This window comes from Curcuma longa, chromosome 10 (genome assembly GCF_044706935.1).
Source record: "Curcuma longa cultivar G26 ecotype Majalengka, Jawa Barat chromosome 10, ITB_CL_G26_1.1, whole genome shotgun sequence".
In the NCBI taxonomy this organism is placed as follows: Eukaryota; Viridiplantae; Streptophyta; class Magnoliopsida; order Zingiberales; family Zingiberaceae; genus Curcuma; species Curcuma longa.
In genome coordinates, this window is record NC_133870.1 from 10,177,036 (window position 1) to 10,189,046 (window position 12,011).

The 12,011-nt window shown below is 36.0% G+C and overlaps 1 protein-coding gene across 1 annotated transcript; it reads right to left on the minus strand.

Moving 5' to 3' along the window:
• Positions 1 to 3,749: 3,749 nt before the first annotated feature.
• On the minus strand, positions 3,750 to 11,241 carry LOC141836023 (rhamnogalacturonan I rhamnosyltransferase 4-like). The gene is made up of 7 exons (XM_074723434.1): positions 10,844 to 11,241; positions 10,004 to 10,071; positions 9,848 to 9,936; positions 9,435 to 9,597; positions 8,935 to 9,221; positions 4,526 to 4,730; positions 3,750 to 4,443 (listed from the first exon to the last, which is right to left on the minus strand). Exons 1-7 carry the CDS (start codon positions 11,112 to 11,114, stop codon positions 4,018 to 4,020), a joined length of 1,509 nt encoding a protein of 502 aa, XP_074579535.1. The 5' UTR covers positions 11,115 to 11,241; the 3' UTR covers positions 3,750 to 4,017.
• Between the last annotated feature and the right edge of the window lie 770 nt (positions 11,242 to 12,011).

Genomic DNA, 12,011 nt, shown 5'->3' on the forward strand with positions numbered 1-12,011 from the left:
ATTCTAATGCCCGGTTAACGACTCTACTCTGGTCCTAGCGTAGCCAGTTTAGTTTAGTTCAACAATCATTCTACGATGCATTTGTTGAGTTTCTTACCGGACCTCAGGGAACCCTTGTCAGTTGTGCTTACGCAAGCTACAGTCGTTCATTCAAAGAGTTCATGGCTATTCATAAGCAAGAGTCGTGAATGGTATTTAAGTTCAAGATGTTAGCAAATTCTAAGTCTCATGATGTAACACCCGGATTATTTTTAAGATTTTTAATTAGATGTAAAATTATAATAAAGATCTTTTAGTTAAATGATAGAAGGGAGTTTGATAAAATAAAATAGAAAGAAAGATTCGTCTTGCAAAGACGAATCCGACAAGACCAGTTTTGATCAATTCGGAGGTCGTTTGATGGTCGAACCAAGCGAACCAAAATTGAATCAGGTTCACTACAGTAAGGGATTAGGTTTTTAATTAGGTTTATTCTAAATAAAAAGGAACTGAATTTTAATTATAGGCAAGATTAGGTCTTGGAATTACTTAAGTCCGAGGCGGGATTTTTCGAAAATTAGTTTAGAATATCTCGAAAATTAGTCTAGAAATATTCTATGATTTTTTTTAGAATTTTAGAATATTTTTCTGGAATTTTTGGAGTAGCGGAAGTAGCAAACCTTATCCGTTAGATTTTATTAGATTTATTCTAATAAAATCTTATAAAAAAAAAAAGAAATTTTGTTAGACTTTTTCTTAAATTTCCTAGATGACATAACTATATAAAGAGAAGTTTAGGGGACATCTCAATGGATCTCTCCTCTCCCAGAGTCGGTAGCACCAAAGAATCTCTCTGTCTTTTGTTGTCGCCCACCCCACCTCCTCCTCTTCGTGCCTAAGCCGGCGGCGGTGAATAAACGGTGGAAGAAAGCCATGCACGTTGCAACGTGATAAAGAAAATGGAAAATTCCTTTGTGGTACACGTTACATGCATTGCATGCATTGCAATTCCAATTACCTTGCACAAAGGAAATTGCTTTAACGTGGATGAAACAATTCCAAATTGTATTCCACGTTGCATGTGGATGAAGCAAGTTTAATTGCTTTGCATGATGCACGTGGACAACTTGCATGCATTGGATGGAACCGGTTGCAATTACAACTCTCTTCTATTCATGGAACCGGTTGGATTGCATGCATGATGCAAGCAACAATTCATGGAACCGGTTGCATTGCATGCATGAAGCAATTGCCTGTTTCGGTTCAATTGCATGCATGAAGCAAGCAACGGTTCAATTGCATGTATGAAGCAATTGCTTGCTTGTTTTGGTTCGATCGTTGCTTGACGTTGCAATGAATTCCTTTCATTGCATTGCTACCCACCTGTCCGTTGCATGGTGTCTAGATTAAGGAGAGGATAAAAGAAGGGAGCTTCTTCTCGCAAGCCATCGGAAGAGAAGAGTTTTAGTGGAATCATCTTGAAGGATCGTTGCCCACACAACGTTTGAGAAGAGGAAAAGTTATACAGTTGAAGATCACGGGGTCATCCACTTCTTCAAAGACAATCCCACGAGAAAGGTCGCACAGAGAAGGCGCTGGAGCACTTCGGAGAAGTTCTTCGATTTCACTAACCCTAGCGTCGAAAACCTAGTGAGTAGAGAAGATAAGGTAAGTACATCTCTCACCTGCAGTATGAGTTGTTTCGTTATCTTCGTTATTGTTTCCATGATGTGATTTGATAGAGCATGCATAAAGTATTCCTGCCATGACATCATTTTAAGTTAAAGCATGCGTAAATTGTTTCTTTCCAAATTGCATGATATAAGAAGTATAAGAAAAGTATTTTACTTTATTTTGATGTTGACAAGTACCGGACCGTGAGGTGTCCAAGGGATGGGCTCCATAAGTTGCCCCTAGGCCGCGAGGTGCCTAGTACGCTCTAATCGGCTTCGGTGGCTAGCTACCCCGGACCGATTAGGGATGCGCGCATTGGTACTTTGTCAGGGCCCAAAGGATGGATGTTTAGTATGTTTACTTATTATGAATAGTATGTTTTGAAAACCCCCCTCACATGTTTAGATACGAACATTCATGTTTGCATTACGAAGTTTTCTATGGTTTTGTGAGTTAGATGATGTACTTACTAAGCATTGCTTATAGTTTGCATTTCCTTATACTGCAGATAAGAAAGAGGAAAAGTTTTAGGAAAGAGGAGGCAGCTGGACAAGTGTTTGATGTGTGGTGTCGGCGGAACCGCGGAATGAGATCAAGAATTATATAAATGTTTATTTTATGTCCAAAATGTTTATTTTATTTCTTTTGCTTCCGCATACTAAATAGAAAAAGAAAAGTTTATTTGAGTTATTTTATTTAATAAGTAAAAGTTAAGGAGAGTTTAAGTACGTAACGTCTCCCTACTAGTATAAGAAAGAGGTGGGGCGTTACACATGATGAACTTCACTACTAAAGTGTTCTTTCCCGCGCGCGCCGAGTACAGAGTACCGGTTCCTTGCATTAGGTTCTTTCGAGCATGAGCTCTTTCTATTTCAGTCATTCCTTAGGTTAAGCAAAGTCATTCACTCTACCATTATAACTCGCAGCAACAGAAACATCTGAGTAGCTAAAGGAAGGAAACAACCGAGACCCCGTTAGTAGCGGCGAACGAGAGCGGAACAAGGGTTTGAATCAGAAGCGGTTTCATTCGATTTGTTGTGGATTGGATGATGGAAAAACCAGCAAGCAGCAAGCGTAGGCAGCCGTAGCGCGCCCTACGGAGTTGTACAAACAACCGGGGCGCAAGCGTAGGCAAGACTTACGGGGTGGGGCGCGCAGTGAACTGGTTTTCTGAAAAGGTTGGAAGATCTGGCCAAAGAAGGTGAGAGCCCTGTTCATTCGTTCTCATGGTTCGATCCTTCCCAGTAAAACGCGGCGTGTTCGAATGATGATCGCTTTTACGCGAGAAAGGGGCACCACCCTCTAAGCCTAAGTCTTCCTCAATGACTGATAGCATACAAGTACCGTGAGGGAAAGGTGAAAAGAACCCTAATCGGGGAGTGCAATAGAGAACCTGAGATCCGATGCGAACAATCAGTCGAAGGAGCTACGCGCGGGCGCACTCACTCTAACGGCGTACCTTTTGCATGATGGGTCAGCGAGGAAATGGGAAGAGCGGCTTAAGCCATTAGGTGTAGGCGCTTTCCAGAGGTGGAAGATTGGAGTTCTTCCTATTTTACCCGAAAATGGCCCCCCCACGGCAAAAATCCTAGCTCCGCCCCTGCCTGTGATCCATGTGAGTCGACACGTGGTGGACTTGGATTAACTCACTAACTGAGAAATTTTTTTTAATTTAAAATTGAAATAGAAAACTCAACAGACTAATGAGTTTCATAAAAATTTCAATTTAACCCATTTAAATTATAATCTAAATTTAAAAATTTTAATATTTTATATATATTTTTATTTTTTTTAACTAAGTCCGTGAATTGACTTACCTAACCTGTAACTCTCCTTGAATTGAAAATTTTCCAACCCGCTAAATTTATGAGTCAGTCCGCTCCACTCCGTCATATGATAGATTGACCCATCCTACCCTACTAGGGATTCATCCGTTTAATAACTTAGCCAAAATCTATTTTGAGAAATAATAATTATCTAAAAAAACATATTTAGAGATTTATTACAAGCAACAATGCTAAGGAATTTCATAAAAATAAAATCAAGAGAATTAACCTCCATTTGTTTTTTTAACAGTTCAATAAACAATGGTAGCATTCATAATAATTAATTTTGTTCTTACAATTTGAATACAAAACTGCCACAGATTAACGCAGTCTCCGAAATGGTAGCGTCCTTAATCTTGAACTTCTAAATAACTACGAGCCTTACAGTTGTGGCATCGCAAAAATTAACCTACAAACAAAAGAATATGGCGTATTGAACAAAGTAACAAGAACAGGAAATGTATCTGTGGAACAAGCAGCTTGGTTTCACCAAGAGGGAGGGGGCTACAAAGTTGCAAGGTATCTATCTATCTGTGTTTCATCTCGCCGAGCTTGGATTTTCTGGTACCTTAAGGCACTCTTCGGCATTGGGTAGGCACTCTTGCGGGTTGGCATAGAAGTAGTCTTCCTCCTTGGGCTTGCCGGTAAGAACTTTTCGACAGGTCGGTTGTCCAAGGCTGTCACCGACGACGTGCTTAACGGAAGATGTGAAGTCATCCCATGGAAGTGTTTTGTTGTTATGCATATCGAGGAGCTCGACCAATTTCCTACGGTTCAGCAACATGGTTTTACGAAAACCAAGGTACCTCCGATGTCCCTCGACGACTCTAGCCATGTTCCCATCGTAAGTTGGGATGAAAATGTCACTCTCCAAAGAGACCATATAATCGAGTGCAGCCATTTGGGATGAGTGATTCTGAAACTGATGCAAGTCTTCTGGATGAAGCAACGTTTCCTTTTTAACCTGCAGACCGAATGTATCACAGCGATTCAAGGATTGATAGAAGAAAATCTGAAGCAGAATTGTAAGTGGAAGATGATCTTACAAGGTTGGGAAATTCTGCACGCAATACCGATAGCCTCTTTTCCCCGCCGTAAATCTCACCAGAGGCAATATATATTACGGTATCCTTGTCAAAGCCCAATGCTTTGAGAATCAGGGTGGTCTCCTCAGGTGTGAGTGGGCACAAACCTTGCAGTCTCTTGGCCACGGAATCGATCTCTTTTTCTCTCCACCATGGATAGGCATACCTGAATAAGGTCAGAAGTCAGTTTCATGTATGTATAAGCGAGATGAGACTGTTTTCCAGAATAGAATGAAATGGCTTTACCTGATAAGAAACCTTATTATGCAATATCAGAATTTCCTAAAACCTTCTAGCCTTAAGAACCACAGTTATCGATTCCATTGTAGATAGAAATGGATGTTTCATGTGTGATTGGAGACTAGTTTAGGTGTGACAAAGATAAGAACATCAAGATCCAATGTAGGGTTATTTAAGAAAATAAGAAAGCTGCATCTGAGAAGAGCAATTAAGTATAGTTTTTTAGTTAAAAGAGTAAGGTTATTTTGTATTTTGACGACAAGATGAGCGCACAATATATTGGATATGTCCTCACGCTAGATCAATGTGAAACTATTCTCCATTCGGGGCAGAAGCAACAAAGTTAAACTCCACCTAAGTTATTATAGGAATTCAAATCTCCAATCTTTGGCTAAAAGCCCTCCAATTTAAATCACCTACTAAGAGACCAAACAACTATTGGATTAGGTATAAGTTTAAATTGAAAATTGAAATGCGAAAAAGATAAATTCTACTAAGGACAAGTTTAAAGCTAATCAAGAAATTCTCTATTTCATTAATTGGCAAATATTAATGAAATTCTATCAAAAATGAAATTCTATATTCAATAATTTGAAATGATTATTGAAAGTGTGAGGAAAACTTAAAAAAATTCCTAGTAATCCCATTAACGTAATTGAAAGTGTTTTAAGAAACACAAATATGTATAATGATAAAGTTGTACATAATAAAGTTGCACGTAATTTCTAGCCATTGTTTGTGCCTCCCAAAATAAATATGAATATGAGCAACAAAAATGATAGAGTCCTCACACAATTAGTGCTAATAGAAGTGTTTTGACCACTGCACTAACATTGGGATGAGTGCAACTACTCATGTTACATCATCACAAGGTGATGTTGGTCATTTCTTTCCTTCAATGTGAAGGTGTACAGTTGATATTGTCAATATCGATTTGATGGTCTTCCAAGACCAAACATATTAAAATTGATGATCCCTACATGATTTGAGAAGAGCTCGAGCAATCAAAATATTACCAAATTTTCATTTCAATTGAATTCCTCCTAATACAGAAAACAATACACTCTGCTGCAGCATAATGTCAAGCGTCCAAAGTTTAATCTTGGTATCTAACCTCCGACAACGTATGAAATTATCTGTACATACCTAAATGAAGAACATGGATCCTATAGTGTGAGAAGCAAAAGAGCCTATCTGGGAATACAATGATGTGAGATAGTTGAACATAACCTATAGAATGAGCATATCACAAATATCTATCATTCCCCTGTATTGTAGTACAAGATGATTTTACAAATCCATTGATGCAACTGCATAACATCATGATACATCTTCTATATATCATTCAATAGATAGTTAATTAAGAAATAGGTATAGAACATATAGTGCAAGTGGTCAAATACAATGGTGTCAACTTCAAGAGAATTGAAGAGCTGTTGAAGCAAGTATATTCAACTTTGTTTTAGACATGCAACACACTGCATTAATTTGATGATGACCAACATAGATAAGTCAACATAGTGAAAAAAGGACAATCATTAACAAACTTCCTTTATAATCATTATTCTATTCATAGATTAATACGAAAATTTATTGACATAAATATTCTACTATTAGGAGCAACTAAATTTGCAACTCAGATGCTACTCTTGAAGTCGTTCAAAAAAAGGTCACATTGAATTGTTGGGAAGCCTCTCGGTAGTCTAGCAGTACTGAGTGTAGAGAGGCATAAAAAATTGTTATATTTGCTAATTTGGGGAATGTATTGTAAAGATGCTTATGGCAATAAAATCCCCTTGCATGTTATGCGCAAGGTCCACGGCACAAGAAGCCACACCACTTAATTAAATCAGGAGGCTCTAATAATCACAACCAAGTACCAAATTTATGTTAATATAATTATTGGAAAATGAGGCAACTAAATGGGAATAGTTGTTTATTTAATATGTGATTTTTTAAAAAGAAAATGTCAATATTGATTAATGATAATAATATATATTTGATTGCTTTAGGATATTCTCTTAATCTGACATATCAATATCAATTAATCTACCACAATAATGATCTCTTAAGTCTTAATGACCCTCAGATGTCTCAGACAAATAGAGAATTAGTTGTTGAGATTATTAACAAGAGTCAAATATTTTAACAGTCACTCTTTTTGGCAATCCTTTGGTGGTATCATGCAGATACAAATTGAATGCTGATAAATATAAAATGATTTATTATTAGTCATTATCAACACATATAGGAGATGGTTTTAATTTTGTTCACTATTTAATCTTACAATTATAATATAAAGGATCAGCTCCAATCCAAAAATTTGAAAAAGATTGTAGTATGGATTCTCTCACAAATGACATTTTTCAATAATTACAAAAGAAATTGGTCAACTTTCTCGCTCGTTAATACAAAAATGCAAAATTATCTCTTTTACGATCATTTAAAGAAGATAGTCTACATTCACAACAATATGTGTTTTCAATTAAGGGTTATAATAGAAGAAAAGTAAGAAAAAGTCTAATGATATAGATCCATTTATTATTAAATTCGTTCAGAATAAGGATAATCTAATAATGTATTGGTGAAATGTTCTTGAGGTGGAGAATCCATTGCTTAATAAAGCAAGAGATCCACCATAACCATGTTAGTTCATTACCCAACTTATTGAAAAATGCAAGCTAGAGGAGATGTTGAGGAAGGTGATAATAATGGAGCTTTCGACCATAGATTTCTAATTGTCTGGATCTCAACTTAAACATTCTCAAACATCTAAACCTTAAACACAACTAAAGACAACAAACAGAAAAATGCAAAGCTCCTACAATTTTTAGTAAAGAGAAAGAGAAATATTCTAAATATATTCATCAAAAACTAACAAAGGAAATGGTTAATTGGTCAAAATCCATTTGATGCAATCGATGAGCAAGTAAATGATAAGAGTAACGAAACATCATTATATTCTGACATTACAATCCAACGAGAAGTTTGAAATTAAGATAGCGATGTTAGCAATGGTGCAACTACTTATGGAAGCGACAATAGTGAAAGGTAGTTGTTAAAATAAAGTTCATGATTATCAAGATATATGGGACAATTTAGTTGACATCGATTCTAGTTGAGGTCCATCATATTGTTAGCAGTCTTATTATAGCCCTAATATATCATACAATGGTGATCCATCATAGCTCAAGAACATAGGTGTATTCTTGACTATACGAGTTTCAGTTCCAATGATATTATTGCAGGTCCAACTTCTAATTGTGAATCAAGACATGTTAATAGACATATAGAGAAATTAATATGAGTACCCATAGTTTTGAAATAATTATTTAATTTGGGAATTGAAAACTATGGGACTAATCTTACAAGGACAAATCAATACTCTCATCCAATATTCCAATATACAACACGCCTTTTGGTATTAGTAGCATTCTCATTAGATATACAACACTCTTTTTGATATTAGTAAGGTGGTTGAGATTCTTGTAATAATTTATACCTTATTGCTCTCAAATATTAATGAAGTGATTTTTTAAATTAGTATGCACTTAATATTTGAAAGTAAATAGGTATCAAAACTATAACAACGGAATACGATATGGTACCCAAACCATATCATTCCAGTCATTATCGAAACTCCAATTTGACTTAAGATTTTAAACCAAGTGTCTTGGATACAAGTACACTTAATTTCCGCCAAATAGAGCTTAACTTCAACAATAGGTAAGTGAGGATTGAATATAAATCATAGGAAATGGTTTGACAAATAAAAAAGGTGAATCCACAAAATGTGATACTAAGCATCACAAGTTCTCCTATTGTAAGAAACGAACAATATAAATCCTAAATTAGTTCAAAAATCAAGATGCCATATGTTTCTTTTTTTATTTTTCCATTTTCCACTGTGAGAAGAAAAAAGAATGAATAAAGAGAATTTGCTTTTGCAATTTAACATCTATTCATTAACTACCATAATTTGATTTCCAACACTGCTAATTTGTAATGAAAAGCCCCCAAATCCCATAGAAGACATGATGGCATATTTTACAGAAGCCAGAATTTGTATTAATAAATCAAAACATGTGAATGAGTTATGAAAGGATCAATGAAGTTTAATTGCTGTGTACCTTAATCTTTTAAGCTCTTCAACTTCTGTCTCAGAACAATCATGAGTGCAACCAGAGAAAGCCAGCATGTCCATTTCATATCTCAAATGTAAGGCAACAAAGGATCCCTTTCCTCGAAGAATATGAAGCAACTTGTTTCCTAATGTCACGATCTGAGGAGTAAATTTCAACGAATGATAGTTTACACGGCATCTAAGCTTCTGGAGCTCAAAAGCGAGATTGTTTGCCAATCGTGCATCCGTTTTATTAAACTGTATCACATTAAACTTGTTGAATAGTGGCAAAATCTGCAGTATAAGAAAGAGAGAGAGAGATAACATGAGAATCACACATTCACACAAATCAGGGAGCAATTTGCAAGAACGCAGACAGCACTCCAGAAACAGAATAGCACTATTTTCTTACCATTTGGCAAAAATGAGCAAGTCATTCCATAGTTAGCAATTCAAGTAAAAGAATAAAATGTCAAATATAATAAGCTAAAGATGATAAGTTCACACCTGTTGTAAGTAGTATCTCTCATCTGACCAACTCACAGGACGCATCATAAGAAAATTGCTTGAAGTATTTCTACTAATGCTCTTCGGTAGCTTTTTAATTATGTGCACTTCATCTTTCAATGATGTGATGAAATGCCTCACATCAAAGATATCATCAAAATTACTGCAGTTAGAAGACAGATATAAATAAGGAACAGAGTGATAAGAAACAACAGGATAAAATGAGTTAATACAAAGCACAGAACTACTGTAAATAAGTGTCAATGTCAGATGATACGAATATTTGATATACTGCTCAGAAATGGACTGTACCAGTTTTATAATTTATTGACAATATACTACATGCTCAGCAATGGGTTCTTATAGTGTCGGATTAGAATGCACTTTGGATGTGATATACAGATGAACGGTACCTTGGGTCAGCCCAGAATGAATTCTTGTCCAGTTCCGGGACCACTAATGTTAGGTTTAGTAATCGAGCCACCATCACCATGTCACATATCTAGAAGCCAAATAACATAATCTCAATAGTTGCATTTGGTGGGATGTATCAGAAAGAATCTACCAACCGCTGCACGCATTTGGTTCAAGCCACCATTGCATGATAGTTTCAGATAGCCGTTGCTTGTATAATTCCCTGAAAATGGTTGGATTTGGAAGAGGCATTAGACACCAGAAGATAGTTAAATTAGAATTCCAATTTATTAATCTCTGTTCCAAAATAATGAGTTGCTACAAAATTAGCATTATGCTTGTTGTGTTTCAACTCCAAATATAGTTTGTAAATATTAAAGATGGATCATTTGTGTTTGAAATTTGAATGGCTTGGAAAATCATGTTTAACCATCAAAAGAACTTATGTTTAAAAAATCGAAGTCAGTCTGATGCAGTTCATATTTAAGTGGATAAAAAAACATCATCCTCTGTCGGCCAAGAACTATGATTAAATCATGAACACCAAAGCACAAATGAGTCGTCCTTGCAGAAAAATTTCTTCAAGCCAATGAATACAGAAGAAAAGAAAATCAACAGCATGTAAAATTGCTGTTTGCCTTGGTATCAACACCTCCAAAATGCAAGCTGTTGAATATTTGCCTTGCCTAGCATGCGAAGCAGAAGATCAACAGCCAAAGAATGAATACGCCAAAGAATCTACAAATTCTATTTTATATACAGTAAATCCCGTTTACTTGTTCTAGGTATTTACTCATGAATCGTCTACTGTGCGCTTAGAAGTGCCTCGATCTGCAATAAATCGTTTCTTTACTAGCGAATCAAGATAGGTCAAACTGTTACCCTCATTCCATTGTCTTTTCTCATAAGACACCTCTAACACGCAACAGTCCAAAAAAAAAAGGATTTCTATGCTGTGCCATAACAACGTTGTGAAAAATAGATAGTTTGCATACTCGACCGTAGCACTGGAGACGAAGCCAGTAGCGCCGGAGGAGCGGAACTCGGTTCAACCGCAGGGACGCCGTCCCTAATGACAAGGAAAAACCGCGCGGGATTCCAACCCCGCCAGAGACGGCCGTAGGTAAGGAGCTGGATCAGGCACGTCCACAGGAGCACAAAACCGCACGCCGACACGAACCACGCCTGCCGCCGCGCCCTCGCCGGCACCGCCGTTCTCACCTGAGGCAGCCCGCAGGCCTCAACTGCGACGACGCCCCCAGTCATCGCACCGTCACTTCATCGGAAACGGGAGGCACGAACCCTAAATCGCAGTACCCACCTCCAAGTATCGATCTCTTCTGCACTCCCGCACCAAATCAGGTTCCAAGATCGAGGGAGAAGGGAAGAGAAGAAATTCCCACGGACTCAATTTTTTATTTGGTAAAACGAAGAACATGGTAAAATTGAATATATAGTTTTAAATAAATTATAAAACACATAATCCAAAATTAAAATATTACATGCATATACCTAATGAATTCTTAGAATAATAGTTTAATATTTTTTATTAACAATATTTATTTTGATTTAAATATTCCATGTGAAGCATCTTGTTTAGTTTTTTTTTTAATTTATAAGGTGTGGTATATAGAAATGAAATACAAAGTGAGTAGAGGAATTGGATGCATTGTCTTGGCTTAATCGAGATTCGATTTTCTGATCTCAATAATTCTGTTTTGTCGTAATTAGCACAACTATGTTTCAGGAACAAATTTTATTACTCATAAATAATATTATAAGAATCGACGAACTAACCGATCGATTAAATTAAAATTTAAGTTTTAGAACATAAATCGATTCTAGTGAATCACAACAAAACATTACTTTATTTTTGAGTTGTGGTTATTCATCCATTTTAAGTTTATGAGTTTTGTTTTCTCAATGAAGATTATAGTATTTTTTTTTATTTTGATTTTTAAACACTAGAATTCCGTTAAAACTGAAATTTTAATTTTATTTTATCTTTTGGCTTTACACTTTCATTTTGAGAATTGGAGGAGGTCCATTAAAGTGAATCAATTTTCGCTTAATCCTTTTAATTTAATGCTAAAATCTAAAAGTATGATATTTATATAAAAAAATCCTATTGAAATTCATCTATTTATATATGTGCACAAACTC

Excerpts from the sequence above, each read along its gene's own strand:
- LOC141836023 (XM_074723434.1), bottom strand. The coding sequence starts at position 11,114 with ATGACTGGGGGCGTCGTCGCAGTTGAGGCCTGCGGGCTGCCTCAGGTG. Across the intron at positions 10,072-10,843 it reads GTCTCCAGTGCTACGGTCGA|GGAATTATACAAGCAACGGC; the intron begins GTATGCAAACTA and ends AACCATTTTCAG. Across the intron at positions 9,598-9,847 it reads TCATTCTGGGCTGACCCAAG|TAATTTTGATGATATCTTTG; the intron begins GTACCGTTCATC and ends TTCTAACTGCAG.